The sequence below is a fragment of the Tubulanus polymorphus genome, chromosome 12, assembly GCF_964204645.1.
Source record: "Tubulanus polymorphus chromosome 12, tnTubPoly1.2, whole genome shotgun sequence".
Lineage (NCBI taxonomy): Eukaryota > Metazoa > Nemertea > Palaeonemertea > Tubulaniformes > Tubulanidae > Tubulanus > Tubulanus polymorphus.
Window position 1 is genome coordinate 3,877,279 of NC_134036.1, and position 16,852 is coordinate 3,894,130.

At 41.7% G+C, this 16,852-nt stretch overlaps 1 protein-coding gene across 6 annotated transcripts; it reads right to left on the reverse strand.

Annotated features, from left to right (window-relative positions):
- Window positions 1–378: 378 nt before the first annotated feature.
- LOC141914275 (CDC42 small effector protein 2-like) lies at window positions 379–16,719 on the reverse strand. 6 transcript variants are annotated; one of them, XM_074805544.1, is made up of 5 exons: window positions 16,626–16,719; window positions 5,759–5,841; window positions 4,998–5,111; window positions 4,444–4,573; window positions 379–3,742 (listed from the first exon to the last, which is right to left on the reverse strand). In XM_074805544.1, the coding sequence occupies exons 2-4, from the start codon at window positions 5,810–5,812 to the stop codon at window positions 4,454–4,456; spliced, it is 288 nt and encodes a 95-aa protein (XP_074661645.1). In that variant the 5' UTR covers window positions 5,813–5,841; window positions 16,626–16,719; the 3' UTR covers window positions 379–3,742; window positions 4,444–4,453. The 6 variants fall into 6 exon arrangements, with proteins under 6 accessions (XP_074661645.1, XP_074661651.1, XP_074661647.1 ...); XM_074805550.1 differs by lacking the exon at window positions 16,626–16,719 and adding an exon at window positions 15,499–15,631; XM_074805546.1 differs by lacking the exon at window positions 16,626–16,719 and adding an exon at window positions 7,974–8,081.
- Between the last annotated feature and the right edge of the window lie 133 nt (window positions 16,720–16,852).

Below are 16,852 nucleotides of genomic sequence, written 5' to 3' on the forward strand. Positions count from 1 at the left end.
TTACGGTAAACCGTGCCTTACTGTGACCGTCTGGAACTGGCTAAATTGAGTTAATAAGGAATGGATCCTGTAAGGAAGTCAGGAAATAGTTTGCTGACTTAAAGTAGGTCAAAAATATGAGCGAGGCAAGGTTTACCGTAAGTACACTGTTGTACATGCTTAAAATGATTGTCGACACATCTGTTGGCGACGTTTAGGAATACGACGAACGAGGCAGAAAAAGACGATAAACGAGAAGAAAATGCGAAACATTAATACAACGACAGCTGCGAGGCCATTCACACGTGTAATCTACCGTTCCTACAGTAGAAGATATACATCGAGGACTTTGCCATGAATCGAGACCTTAAAAGAAACGATAACAACAAAACAGTCGACTTCATTCATAGAGATACTTATATTATCGTTATCATAACATGATAATCATTATTACATTATTATTTACAACAAACGAAATGAAATTTAAACTAACAAATAAATTTACGCGCAATTCATCGATTAAACTAGTATATTCTTCGTGTAGCGTGTCCCGAGGAGGAGATAAAATACACCGCCTGCCTAAAACTAACGTTTAAAAAAAAAAAAATTCGGTACTCGCTAAAATTCATCAGACGACGACGATGATAATGACACCTGTTGGCAGCTATGAACACTATTATTCTAAATACACTCATACGCATAACACAAGACATTGGATCATCAGAGACTCACTTTGTATAAGGCTGATCGGGAAAGGTCGATTCAAACGACGACCATGTTAAAAGCCCGAGTTGCATTCGAGTTATTCGGGCCCTTTTTCTAGCTCACTACGTTCGACTTAGCCTTCTAAGCCTTAGCAATTTTAATGCGCGCATTTCATAATCGGAATTCGTATGACCGCGGCAGCCTGGACCCGGCACCTCCCTCAGACATTTGATTCTTCATCCCCATCAATCAATTTTTGGTCACCGGAGACCTTTTCAAAAAGAAAATGAACTACAAACACCAGACATTAGACATTATCGGCTCAAAAACTGATCTCACTACAGCCGAGACATTAAAAATTGAAGATTCTACGAACACCAGGCTTAAGACATCCTCGCTTGCCTTCATTCCTGGTCTATTACGACAAGAAGGAACAGTGGCCAGGGTTTGTGTCGGCGCGAGCTTTCTCCACGGAAGGCAATCAAACCCTGGCAAGCGAGGATGGACTTCACTAGATATTCTATCGGCACGCTTTAAAAAAGCGATTACCCAAACTGCGCACACGCGAAAATGGCGAATATCTTAGAAGCGGGTTCCAGGCTGCGTAATTGATACCCGAAACGATGAAAAAGCTCGGCGGAATTAAAAGAATTAATTATAACGAACTGAATTTTTAAAAAAGCATCAGCATTTTAAATAAAACATCCATCACAGCTGAAATCAAATTAATCGATTAATAATTATATCTATTTAATTTAACCGGATAACATGAAAATAATAATCCATTCACACGCGCGCGTTGTATTATAATAATAACCCCCATTTTAAAAACGAAACGAAAACAAAAATTAGAAGATTTTCAACAATAATTTTTTTTTTTACCCGCTAACCGTTTATTAGTTAAGTATTAAGGGGTCCCTACCGATCGGTTATTCCAGGATGGAGAAAATTTCGAATTTCGCGGAATTGTCCATATCCCTTTCATATCCCAATTACCGTAGACTTCTAAACTGATTTAGGTGTAGTCTAGGGATCATTCGTTCATAACCTACGCATAAAATTTGAATTTTTCCAACCCCCCTCCTCCCCCTCTGTACGCAAAATCGGCCATTCTTTCATATACATTAAGCATTACAGTACGCAATTGCACTGACCCCTCCCCCTCCCCCAATGCGTACGTAATAAATGAATGACCCCCTACAGTACAATAACAAACTAGACAAACATTTCTAATTGCCTATTTTACCAAATTGAAGTTTGAGTTGAAAAGGAGTTTGGAGTCGTAGGGACCCTTGCTGAAATTGCCGTCTTAGCAAATTTTTAAAAACGTTTTCTCATCGGAATAAAATTTTCGCAACTCTCCATTTTTTGGCTCGTAAGCTCAAACCGTAACCGAGCGGCCTACCGAATAATAATACGCGATAAAATGGCGTATTCTTGCTTCTAAATAAAATATAATTATCCATTTTCCCGTTCTTTTTATAAAACATTCTTCTTTTTTTTTTTAGACGACGCGACAGATAATACAATATATCAGTATAAACTTTCATAATAATAATGATAATAATAATTATTATTATAATCATTATTGAGCAGTAATTTTCCGTTTAAAGCCAGTAGTTATAAGTAATAGACGCTTGTTGTTTGGCGACGCAGGGCGTAGACGTTGAAATTGGTCAATACGACAAGGACGTTGATTTTTCTTTTCCTTAAATCTTAAGAACCTCGGTGAAGCTACTGCAGGGTTCATACTACTAGCAGATGTTACGCGACGAAAAGCGCTACCTCAACGGGAAGGCGGGGGTCGGCACGCCCCTAAATCCACCTGGCATAGGCCCCTTTACATATCTTAAGTCGATGGTTACTACGCCAGACAGAAGTACATCCGCAATGCGGAAATAAGTCGACCAAAATCAGACAAGTTTCGAGAAGTTTAGGAGCGAGTTCGTAAAAAAGGAGGAATAAATTTCTTCTCGGTTTTGGGAAAGTTTCCGAGGAATCGGCCATCAGTAGTATGAACCCTTCGCCGCGGCAAGTGAGGTGGCTCTAGTGTACAATATAAGACATACATCAAATACAAAGGCCAGTTTCACGAATTAGTTAACCCTTTCAGTGCCAACCAACTAATCAATTGCCGAAAGTGCAGGGAATAATTTGAAAATTCCGAAAAATTCCACCCCTGTGCATCGTAAGACGGGTTTACCGCTATAGCACCTGTCCACCGCGGCACGGTGTATTGTTAGTTGCCAATATTCCACTAAGATTGATAGGTGCTGCCATCGTTCATCAAAGAATTAATGTATTGGTGATATTAATAATTAGTTTATATCTCTATTGAAAGATGGCAGCACCTGTCAATCTTAGTGAAATATTGAATACACCACATTACTAATAACGTCAATACACTGCGGCGCGGTGTACTAGCAAAGACCATCACCACTTAAATACATCGCACTGCCGTGTAGATGTACTGAAAAGGTTCAACTCTTAACTCTTAACAACTTTAATTCAGCTTGGACCGTTTTAAACGTAAAAACATTTTCGTGAAACCAGACTCGAAGTTAACACGCGAAATAAACGCCCTCTACAACGCATCTGAAACGCACACACATCACAGCTTAAAATCCATTCGTTAAATATAATCAACCGATTCATCCGATAGTTCCGATTTAACGCACCAGACGACGAACGAATCGCCGACACGGCGAAAACGGGCTATTTAAAACATCAGTTCGCAATTGTGACACTAGGCGGCGCGTCGATATCACATGATGATGATTTTTCCGTCATTGCTTTCGGGTATCGCGCGCGCGCACGGAATAATACACACATCGTTATAGTTTATATATATATACGCACACGCTCGCGTGCGCGCACACCGGCAACCCGTCACCCCTCGGTCTCGCGCGCGTATGCACACGCCCGGCGGACTAGACCGTATAGTTCGTGTAATGTTTTTTTCGCCGTCGCGACGCGAGGGGTGATAGGTGTAGACGGGAGGCGCGTTCGATAGCCGGGAATGATTCCTAGTAGTGAAAGCATCCGATGGGCAGCGTACCTGCGACGAGAAAGCAGAAAGAACTATTGAAACATTTGAAATTACTACCCAGGTTCCGGCTCCATACAGATCGGTCATTCCTGGATATAAGGAGTTTTGAAGGGATTTTGGAGGAGAAAATTTCGAGGAAGCGTCTGCATCACTTTCACAGCCCAATGACAGTGGACTACTACTTAATCTGTACTGTTAAACTGGGTAAACCGGCAATTCGGTGCTTTTATTTAAGCTTATTCTTTTCCTATGTACACTTGGGTCCGGTTTTTGTAGACTGGTATTAACTTTAACCCGGGGGTTTACTTCATTTTGAATTTAAATAACCCCCTCGGGTTAAAGTTAATACCAGTCTATAAAACCGGGCCCAGGGGCTGGTTGCATAGTCATGACTTAGACTTAAGACCAGTCTAAGACCAACTTAGTTCTATAGCCAATCGAACAACTTAAGACCAGTCTTAAGATTTAAGACGACTCTTGGACTTAAGTCACGACTGTGCAACTGGCCCCAGGTTTCTCGTAATTCAATAACCGCCTGATTCATTTCTAATCGCCTATTTCTCAAAATTGACGGTGTTTCGGACATTTTGTAGGAGTTTCGAGCACCATTTTCATCGTTTACGAGTTTTTAAGGAACCAAGGAATTGTAGGAACCGCGTGAGAGTCTATCGACTAGTCGGGGTCGGTATCGCGCTACTACTACTACTAACCTGACGAACATCACGAGGCGACCGTCGTCATCGGCTGCGGCGAAAGATCTATCACTTTGATTTGTACGTTAACCGGCGCGACGGCGTTGTAGCCCCCTTTACCGGACATCTGAGTCTGCAACGACGAAAACTGCGAAAGAAAAAAAAAAACGAGATGAATTATAGAAAAACTAGCGGAAAGACGAGGGACTTAGCGCTCGCTCATCCTACCCTCGGTAGGGATTTGAACCTGATGGCATCACTAGACCCAGACACAGTAAGAAACCCTGACACACTAGACTGCATTTACATACACAGCTTAGATTATGTTATTATTAGCCAATCAGAAATCCTATCTTATTTCAGCCTGGGTTTTTCCATTTATAGTTTCTGTGAAATTTGTCTCAACGATTATGCCTCGGACAATCTGATTGGTGCTGCAAATCTGCGCATGTACCTATGCACAACATGGTCTAGTGTGGCAGGGTTCCTTACATGTTGTGGCGTCCAACGATGCCACCAGGTTCGAATTCCTACCCGAGGAGGACGGGGAGGAAATGAGATACGCGACTTACGTTAGTTTTATGGGGTCCGGCGCCGTTCTCCATGTCCCCGGAGCCGATGTGGCCCGTGTGTCTGAAATCGGTCGGCTGACCGATCATACTTCTGTCGATACGTCTTCGCCGCTTCTAGGAATGAAACGAATAACATCGCCGTTTAAATATCACCCGCTTCGATGACATCGTTCTGGCGATTTATGATCATCGAAGCAATCAGTGATCCACGTGATCGGTACTTTGTCCGAGACATTTCTAATTGAAAATGAACTACAAACACGGGACATTTTAAGTGACCGACTAGGCACATACACAGGGGCGGTTCTGGAGGCCAATTTTAAAGGACTTGTCACATCTAGAAAGGACACTTTGATGTCCAAAAGAGGCAGTATTAGGTGTACTCCCGCACTAAAATCACACCTTTACACAACAGCCCTAGATACATAATAATTGACTGCTTCAGACTAAGGCTAAACAAAAATGATACCTTGTTTCTCCGCAGAGGCCGGGTCATTTTTGTAAAATATGATAAAATTTATAAACAGTTCATTTCTATAGCGGCCGGGTCTGTTATGGTGAAATTGATCACGATTTAAAAAAAAGTAATGTATAGGGTAGATAGGCGGCCGGCCGGGTCAACATTTAAGCTCAGCAGAGCGGAGAAACAAGGTATCAATTTTTTTTAGCCTAATCAGCATCACATTTGCCAGGGGTTGATGGGGAAGCCGGCGAAGGGGGTGAACGGATTGAAGCATACTACAGTCGTAGTTAAGACTTACCGGCTGCGGCTGTTGGGTTATACAGCACCTGAAACAAACCATCACTTCACTCATCTCTCAATAGATGGCACCACCGATAGCACCTGAAATCATACCAAGAAAATACATTTGTATCATCAAAAATGTGTAACTAGAGGTGTATAAGGAGAGAATCGCACAATGATAATAAAAAGTCCGAAAATGAAACTTCGAGACAGTAGTTTATTTCAACGTTTCGACTATATCCTAATAGTCATCTTATTCTCATTATTCCTGAAGATGACTATTAGGATATAGTCGAAACGTTGAAATAAACTACTATCTCGAAGTTTCATTTTCGGACTTTTTATTATCATTGTGCGATTCTCTCCTCATCACGTCAACACGGATATAGTGTTCTACCAATCGTGATAGAGGTGTTTAAGTCGGAGAATTTCCTCTAAAACCGTTCTAATACTTTCACTGTTGTCGAGCTAGGCTTTAGTGTGTCCCATCACTGCTAGTAATAATAGCCTAATTCGGGTAATACTAATAATAACGATCATCTCGACTATTCGACAACTTACAGGGAGCTCGGCCGTATTATCAACACGCGCGGTAACGTCATTCCAGGCGTTTAAAGGGCAAATTCTTTACGACTGATTACCGCGCGTATAAACCGTAATAACACAATACGAACAGCGGTAGTTATTAACGCGCCGCATAGAGTTAGACGCGAACCTCGCCGCCACCCTATAGACCGGCGGTGCTTACGACGGATAAATTAAAATGGACACATTCCGGAGTTCATTACTATCATCATCATCGTCGACTAATGGCATACATCTCCATTATCTGACAGCTCTATCTATTACGGACGACGACCGGCGATTGCTTTTTGACTTAATTATACACAACAATAATATAACAACAACTCCAGCAGCGGCGACTACGTCGACGGTTAATCATCGACGATATCCTCTTTCGAGTCCTACGCTGCCGAACCGGCCGGAATGGCACGATCGGGATGGAGATGGCAACTGAATTTAACCGCGATAGTTTTACGGGCACTTTCACTATTGTCCTACTCCTTCGCCATTCTTTCTATATTTGCCTTGTGTGATCGTCCACACTTAACATGTGTTCAGGACTTCACCAGAGACAGTTTAAATCAAATATGATCTACGAACACCAGACAAGACATTTTATCCGATCAGCGAACTGATCGTCCACACGGTCATTCAGTACTTCACCCGAGACATTTTAGATTCAAACACAAGATATAAGACATTTCAGCATACTTTCTAAAACTGATCGCCCACACTTCACTTGTGTTCAGGACTTCATCTGAGACATTTTTAATTGAAATTTAACTACAAACAACAGACATTTTATCAGCTCACTTTCAAAAGCTGATAGTCCACACTTAACATGTGTTCAGTGCTTCACCTGAGATATTTTCAATTGTAATGTCAGACATCAGACATTACATAAGCATATGTTGAAAAAGTAATCGTCCACACTTCAAAGGCATTCAGAGGCTCTTCACCAGCGAGATTTCTAATCGAAATCGAACTACGAATACCAGATAATTCCGATGGTAATAATATCGAAGCTTCGTACTTACGACAGCGAGCGTCTGAATGTGTTTTAATCGCGATCGTTGTGTCGTGCGTTCGAACTGGTTTTTCGAAATACGACTCGCGATATCGATTGATATTATTCTAGTATCGCGCTGAGCTCGGCAGTAATGCGTGTGTATGCACACGCGCGCGCGTACACTCGGTTCCGATCAACAGGTGTCTGCCATCGATATCCTGTACAACCGGATATCCATCACCGCGCCGGACCGAACAACGGGTGCTGCCCTCAACGAATTAGTCTGCGGCGAATATCCCGAAGCCGACTGGAACCGAAATTTCCAATCACGCGCTTCGCAAACGAACAATTCTAATAAATTCGACCGCCGATCGCACGGCTATATCCGTACTTCGATTTCCGATTTCAAAATCGAACGCCCCGTTTCGCTGCTGCAGCGGGTGGTGGGCTTATCTATAAAATGGACACCAAATCATAACAAATCAGACCAAAACTACTGATCAAATAAATAACGGGGTCGATCCCCATTTCAAAACATCCTGGTGAGAGCTTCAGTAACGTGGGGCGACTTCAAACGTCGAAACTGGCTACCGACTATGAAAGAAGCTCGACGCTTCCGAACTAACCCGCGAACAACAACGACGGCGAAGATAATAACCTTATATCTTTCAGATTTCGTGTAGTAAATCCTTTAGTGAAATGATGTTGAAACATACCCTACACCAGCGTTACACAGACCGGTATACTACGATAGACCTAATGTTGATACCTCGTGATAAGAATGGTTAAAAAAAAGGGAGCGAAAAAATATGATAAATTCCACGAAGAACGCCCACAATACGCAAACGTACGATATTAAAGGCTGGCTGCTGGCTTAACTAAAAAAAAAAAATTACCTTTCAAAATAATGACATATATGTAAACGCGATAGATCGCTGTGTACATACACGGACTTCCTAGTTCATCCCGGTTCATCAATAGGCAATAATAACGAGTAAATATGATTTTTTTGTTTCGGCAAAAAAACGATGTTGACTGTTATTATTCGTAACAGTGTATAACAAAGTCGGAATAATTATTGCGATGAGTCACGTTCGTCGCGAGATAGACGTAAAATGCGTTTCGGGTGAGGTTAGGTATAGGTCAGAGGATATCGTTAGACGCGCAGTTCTCTCATCGTCCTAATTAGGCTTCATTTCACCTGAGATACGTTTCGCTATCAAAATTGAACTATAAACAACTAGAATTAGACATTTTATCGCCGCACTTTTCAAAAATTGATCGTCCACACTTCGCGTGTGTTCGGTGCTTCACCAAAACAGACACATTTTTTGATCAAAAATCAACTACAAACACCAGACATTAGACATTTTATCAGCACACTTTCAAAAACTGATCGTCCACACTTCACATGTGTTCAGTGATTCACAAGAACAGACACATTTCTTATCAACAATCAACTACAAACACCGGTCATTAGACATATTATCAGCACACTTTCAAAAACTGAAGATGACTAGTAGGATATAGTTGAAACGTCAACTACTAGCTCGAGGAATACAGTATTGCTTAACATGACTAGAAGGATATAGTCAAAACGTCAACTACTAGGCCTAGCTCAAGGAATACAGTATTCCTGGAGATCACACATGTAGTAGGATAAAGTCAAAACGTCGAATAAACTACAGCCCTGGGTATTTTTTCATTCTTAGAACGGGATTCTATATCGAAGCGAGATTGAAGTACCTGTACCTATGATACCACCCTGAATTACGACATATGTAGCGCTGTTAGGCAATCCACAGACATTCACGCGTTCTCGCAGACAGATGATGTTTGTTTATAGACGTACACCTACTACTAACAACTTCAGTTCTCATACAACTCCGTGGTCACGCTGGTAACGAACGAACGTATCAACAATCATCGATTTGCCCCTGCATTGATTTACAGAAGAATCAATCGAAGGAATCTCGATTCAGCCCCGGCCAGGAGAAACGAATAGAGCTTAAGGCATCAGTCGACGTCGTCGTGTGACTCATTCAACTATTAGATAAAGAGGATGTCATATACTAATCAATTTTCTCTTCTCAGGGGCTCAACCAGTATGAGATAGATTGATAGATAGACTACTAAACTCTTAATCGTCAACGCCTCCCCCAACCCCGACTTAAAGCGTGAAAGAGTTTTTCCCATGCTTTACTGCACGATTTATATCAGTGACAACTTTTTCCTACAGGACACAGAGTCTTCAACATTTCGCAATGTCGTAGTTGTATCTGTATTTGAATCTAACTCAACCAACATGGCCTTTTACTTCTATATAGGCTACTACTGCAACCCTACTCAGCATTTGGCACAAACTCGTGGTAGAATTTTACCGGTCTCAACCTTACCGCAGTAAAAGACAGAGTCTACTGTATTTCACAAACTCTTACTCATTATTTGACACCAACTCAGGATTCAGAATTTTACCAGTCTCAACTTTACCGCAGTCAGAGACAGAGTCTACTGTATTTCACAAACTCTTACTCAGTACTTGACACAAACTCGGGATAGAATTTCACCAGTCTTAACTTTACCGCAGTAAGAGACACAGTCGACTGTATTTCACAAACTCTTACTCAGTATTTGACACCAACTCGGGGTAGAATTATACCTGTCCCTGATTTTCAGGGCCCGCGACCCTGCATAAAGCGAGCGGAGTGACATGAATTCAAAAACAACATCGGTCAAAAAGTCACCAGAGATTGTGTGTGACAGCACGCTCGCGCGCTTCGCGAAATGACGAGTAAGAAGATGGAATCGAAATGAAACCGAATTAAACACGAATAAATCCATCGATCGCGAAGACGAGGAATGTTCTACCGAATAACGACTGACTCAGAATCCCGGAGGTCGACGATGATTCATCCGCAGAGATCTTGTACGCTTCTTTTTCAGATTCTTCTTTTTCTGAAGAATTCGAGGAGAAAAACCTTGAGATTTTCTTCCTACCACGCGAGCGATCCTGGTCCCGACTGTACCAATTTTGGCACGGTTTACTAACCCCTAAATTTACTGAACTACTCAAGTATCTTCGCACCCTATTTCTCAAAATTGAAGGAGTTTAAAAAAGGAGATTCCGACAATTTGCTCGAATCAAAGGAGTTTCAAGCTCTTTTAGAAACACTTTCCGTTTTAGGAAGGAGTTTTCTTATTGAACCAAGGAGTCGTATAAAGGGACCCCGTTATAATAGGAGAGGAAATATCTAAAGGTATTTTGGTTTTCGTAGACAATTGAGAATAAAACCTACAATTAAACGAAGAAAAACTGATAGAGGATTTTGAAAACACCTTTTCCTCATCGAAATGTATAAACCTATCAGAAGGTCGTTTAATTGTGTACGCGTTATATAGGAATTAGGCTTATAGGTTCAGTTAAGTAAGGTGAGAGAGGAGTTGCTGGTGTAAGCAGCTGATTCCCGCCACTGCCTCGTGACACGGACAATAGCCGCATAGAAATACCATATCCCGTTCTAACTGATCCATAATGATTATAGCTGTTGAAATGTTCATTATATCACGTGTCGAGCTTGTTAAAATCGTATTGCCCTGAAGGAGGTGTCTCACAACGACACAAGACCCACTGACAACATCGAGGTCTTTGAGAAACATCTGTCCTTTGAGATGAGAGTAGTAGTGGCTTCATACACCACACTAGGCCCAGGTTTCGTACGCCTTACGGTATAAAACTCAATTGAGTTTTTTTTATTCCGCTAACTCGAATTAATACCACGGGGCGACCACTTATCTGGAGATCAGGGAAATCAAGGACACAACAGGGAATTTTCTTTTCTTTAAAAATGTCAGAGAATTTCGTAAAAAAGCTTCAAGTCAGGGAAGTATTTGTTAAGATTTGCTAAATCGCGCGTAAAATCAAACAGTTTCCGTCTATGCCTTACGTATTTGACTGTGTTAATTGATCGGATTCTTAGCGGATCAATTCAGGTAATATTTCAGGAAAAAAGCAAGTCACATATAAGTGGTCACCTCGCACCAGTCTACAAACTTTGGTTAACAGAAATGGCTGGTTATATACCATAGACACAACTACCAGGGTAATCCCCCGATCAGGCTCAGCCCCTAGGGCTTGGGGTTATCCTTCTTATGTACCTATCTATCTATGAAATTATATCCAAAGAAATTATGTTTATAATCTTGTACATATTATTCATAAATAAATCATTCATTCATAACTCTCAGAGACCAACGAGTCAATGGTATAACCATTATAGAGAGATAGAAACGGCAATCGAAATGAGAAAAAAAATATCATACTATACCCATCTCAAGAACGGATATCGAGTGTGACAAAAATATCGGAGTTGGTTGAAACGTACGTAGTAGCTAGCACCTATCGACAGGAATCGAAATATTTCAATGAATTTCCTCATAGGTAGTTGTTTATGGTTAAATTGATATTTGTATTGTCAATAAGAAGGGGGGGGGGGCATTTCCTTCTTTCCTATGAATATGATCATAGGATATATCGGGACGTATTACTTAACGCGACCAACCAAGTTGTTGACTATAAACGGTGCTAATCGTATAGGTGCTAATATACCGAGACCTACGCACAGGTATGTTCCGGTTGACGAGCGATTATCTAAGAATCGAAACCGCAACCCAAAACAACAGCGTCATATCAACAGGTCGTCGTCGGTCTAACGCGAATAAATAGAGTATGAGAGGGTTTTCCCATTGATCGAGCCAATTTCGTACGGATAAGGCTAGATAAATCGATAACTTTGTTTCTATCATTTCTGCTGAGTTTAAACGTCGACCCGGCCGACCACCTACGTATCTACCCTGTACATTACTAATTATTCTAAAAATTATTATCACGTTAACCATAACAGATCCGGCAGCTATAGCAACGAACTGATTACAAAAATTTTATCGCAGTTTTTAAAAGTTACCCGGCCGATTAGGAGAAACAAGGTATCGTCTTATTATCATTTTAGCCCGATCGAGTGACTGATAGAAGATAACGCGAGAAACCGTTCATACGCGAAGAGGTCCTCTTTAAACCGGACCTCTCTTAACGAGTGTCACCAAAAACAACGCCATAAATATCGAGTCGTATGAAATTAGAACGCATTACGCGCGCGCGCGCCGGGCTTCGCTCGCGAACTAATTACGACGACAAAAACCAAACAACAGGCACCAATTATCATAAATCAATTTCAACAAACAACGTGCGTTCCGGGAGGGAAAGCTAGGCCTGTCATTTTTATACGTATATCTGTCTACTGGAATTTCGTAATTGAAGCCTTAACGTTTAGGCAACCACTATCAAGAGACCGTTCCCGAGAGTGGGGGCAGTAAGACATTTTCAGAGACTGTTCCCGACAATCAGGGGACAGTAAGCCATTTTCAGAGACTGTTCCTGACAATCAGGGGACAGAAAACCACTTGCAGAGACTGTTCCTCTGACAATCAGGGGACAGTAAACCATTTTTAGAGACTGTTCCTGACAATCAGGGGACAGAAAACCACTTTCAGAGACTGTTACTGACAATCAGGGGACAGTAAACCATTTTTAGAGACTGTTCCTGACAATCAGGGGACAGAAAACCACTTTCAGAGACTGTTACTGACAATCAGGGGACAGTAGGCCTAAGCCATTTTCAGAGACTGTTCCTGACAATCAGGGGACAGAAAACCACTTTCAGAGACTGTTCCTTTGACAATTAGGGGACAGTAAGCCATTTTCAGAGACTGTTCCTGTTCCTGACAATCAGGGGACAGATAACCACTTTCAGAGACTGTTCCCGACAATCAGGTGACAGTAAACCATTTTCAGAGACCGTTCCTCATAATCAAGGGACAACACGGGACCGGATCTGACAATCAGGGGACATTTCTCCCTGTGAACAAACACAGCAGTTCGACACAGTATTCTAAGACACCCACAGGAGCGCGACGTACTAGAAGGTTCAATCGAGGCACACGACGAACACGATCACCGACCACGCCTAAAAAACCCGACTGTCGACTGATAGACCGATCGAATCGATACGAAGTAATCATCCGTCGATCAGCGTATCGAACGGTAATCCACCGCCGTCGGTAATCGCCTCTAAAAATAACCTCCTTAGAAAAATAATCTATATACGAGAGACTAATTAAAATAGACCTAATTATAATCGACATGTCACGTCATTATCGCCTTAAAGACTTCGGAGATAATCCCTAGAGAATGGACTGCAGGCTTTGAGTGTCAAGTTGCCAGGGGCTGGTAGCTCGAAACTTAGTTAGAGCTTGGAGTAATCATCGAATGATTGCTCCAAGGTTAGATTCGACCAGTGGATTGTTGACATAGCGATGATTAAAAGTTCATTGTTATTACGGGTATTTATCCGGCATGGTTATGAACCTTTGAGCAGAACTGACTCCAGAGGTTCTCGTTACTATACTATTTAATACTTCCTTGTCGAAGGTTAGTGAACCGAATCGCATATTAATGATTAAGCGGGAGCTTTATTTATCTATCGCCTTAAAATGCCATTAACCAGAGTAAAATCTGTCGAAATAACATCGAATACTTTTAATTAGCGGCTTTAACGAGACATTATGCGAGGATCAGAAGAGGTGAAAAGCTCGAAATAGCATCGCGAAAAACCTATTCGTCCCTTCGCCCAAAAAGGTGGATTCAGGGGAGGTCTCGGGGTCCGGACCCCGACCTTCCTTCCGTTCCAACCGAGGTTGCGCAATTTCCGGGAAGACAAAAATAGCACGTAGGACACCTCGCTTTATCGGAAAAATGCATCGGTCATTTCTTCTGGACCTTCCAATTTTCTTAGATCCACCTCGTCCAACTGTAGTGACCGTCGGAATGAAAACACTAGGGTCAAAACCAAAGCAGCATGAAGTTAAAACCACGCGTTTCGATATATCTTAACCCGACGGAAAGGGAACTTTCTTTTCGAGAAAAAAAAAACATTTTTTCATGGGTTTAAGTACCAATATAGAATACGTATTTATCCTGTAAGATGCGAGGTATGAATACATTTCGGATGACTCACTCTGACAGAAGACGCCGCGAGCAGCGCGCGCCGGTTATTGGCAGATACCGGCGTTTCTACAACACTGACTGACTGAGACTGACTGGATTATTATTAATAATATAACTACTAAACGTCTTCTGTTTAACACGTTACACAACATTCCTCTGTATTAACCCTTCTTTTTAAGAAACGTCCGTCCGTCGAATCGAGGTGATCTTGTTAAAGAAATTACGGTAATTTCTACCAGTTCTAACGACTTCGGGTCGCGGCAGTTCGAACCCTGATTGTTGTACATGCCCGAAGTAAAGTAAATGGCTACCTGGCCTGATATATCAGGGCGTTTTTTCCATGCTATTACACAAAATCAACCCCCCCCCCCCCCAGTGTATCAGAGAAATATCTATGTTTAGAATTTTGCAATTCATTCGTTTTTCATCGAATTATGTACTAATTGAGAAAAATGTGGCCAATAACATTATTCGAATTCCCCGAGTTTTCCAGGTTTTTGGAAAAACTTGTCCAATTCACTGAGTTTTCCCTGATTTTTAAGGTCAGTGGATGACTCCTGAGCGCTCGATGAGGACCTCTCACATTACATCTCCCCAGATCGAGATGACAGTAAGAGGTTCGGGGAATATAAACATTGTGTAAAACAATGAATGAACAAGCTGGATTGAATCTAAGGATTCTTGTGCTGTATGAATGTCAATTAGTATTAGTATTTACAATTGGGGACCTTTTAAGTTGTTTACTAGTGTACTGACTTGATTGTTACTGATTTGGGAGCAGTTTGTAAACGGTAAACAGAAATCGATCACAGTCAATGAACTAGCAGTAATGAATTGAGAATAAGGCTTTATTAATATGCCTGGAGTCCGGTTGCACAGACCAAGACCATCAATCCAAGACCATCTAAGTTCTAGTGACAATCTCTAACAATTCAAGACTTAAGAAATCGCTTTCGGACTTCAGCGACGACGGTCCTACTACTGAGAGCCCTGAACATAAATCGTCGTATATGAAACTTAATCGCAAAAGGAAACTAAAAAAAGCTATCAAAAATGTTCGAATTGAAGAGCCCTCGAGCGAGACGCGCCGCGAATAAAACAAACGAAGAGCGGATTGGCCTACCTTTTATAACGAAAGACAAGCACCGCCATTAACGAGAATTTACAAACGCCGAACGTCGCGAAACCAAACAGAAACGCTATTCACTCGGATATATACGGAACATGTAACAGCAACGTAGTACGTTCAGACAGAGGGTCCTAGAACACTCCAGACAAGCAGAGAATGTTACGATCTATATCGAAAGTGATTACCACCGACACCGACACCGGCGAGGGCTGAATGTTTTTTCAATAATATATATGCGTTGGCACCAATTAGAATTCCCAGGGTAACGTTTTTTTTTTGTAATTGATAATATGACGTATAATAAGACAAACTCCATCAGTAGAAGGCATAAACTAATTAAAAATAGCTAACGACTTTAGGAGTCCAGGGACGCTGTCTCCACTGTCTGATATGGGCAAAAATCTGTGACAATGTCGATATTCAACGCCCCCTGGTGAACGTACACACGTGTACGCCTTTGAAACTGGCCACTATCATTGAGCTATAATTCAGTGACCAGGATACCTCCTTATTGAGAAAAGATGTCAGCCTTACATCATCAAAATTAGGCCTAAACCAAATATATCTCGGTCGAAAGGAGATAGGCCTATACGGTTTTTGTCACCATGTCTTGAAAGTAGACGGACGATATAGAGAACCAGAAAAAGAAGTAGAACTTATAATCATAGGCCTAGGCCTACTTCGGTCTTACACATTGCACAGTGGCCGCCATCTTAAATACCTTTTAAGCCACAGTGCGGAGAGGTTAAATTAAATATTTAAAAAAAGCGTAAAACATGGGTGGCCAAAAATGATGACCGATTTTTTTTAGTTAGGGGGGCCAAATATGAAAATTTACAGATCTCTCATCAAAACTTATATCCCTACACAACTTAGGCGGAGGTATAGTATGCCAGTTCAGGTCTGATGGCAATTTTCGAAATATATCATTGTCACCATTGAATCAGTCAATATCTGTGTTTTCGTACAGAATCAGAAAATAGAACCAGGAAATGAATGAATTGAGAAATCGTCGTAAATTTGTTCTCTCGATTCGGAGCCGATTTTCGCTCGAACTAACGGGCGAAATGGGCGTCACGCAGGCCTCGTCGACGTGGAAAGCGTCAAAATTCAATTCCTACCTGAAATCGGCGATTGTTAGCGGTTATTAGCGGTAAAATCACGATTCGAAGCGGTTAATCTCTCTTTAAAAGCGACAACACCGGATAACGGGTAGTACAAGTGAGTAAGCGAACGATCACTACGCCGCGGCGGCCGCTTCACCGCCAACGCCCCGATGACCTTCACCTCGGGCTTTGTTTACATTCAGAACGCCGGGCGCGAATATCCCCTCGAATAACTCTGATCG

Coding starts and splice junctions, on each gene's coding strand:
- LOC141914275 (XM_074805544.1), bottom strand. CDS start 5,812: ATGAGTGAAGTGATGGTTTGTTTCAGGTGCTGTATAACCCAACAGCCG. Junction 5,112..5,758: donor TAACCCAACAGCCGCAGCCG/GTAAGTCTTAAC, acceptor TTTCATTCCTAG/AAGCGGCGAAGACGTATCGA. Junction 4,574..4,997: donor CCGGACCCCATAAAACTAAC/GTAAGTCGCGTA, acceptor TTTCTTTCGCAG/TTTTCGTCGTTGCAGACTCA.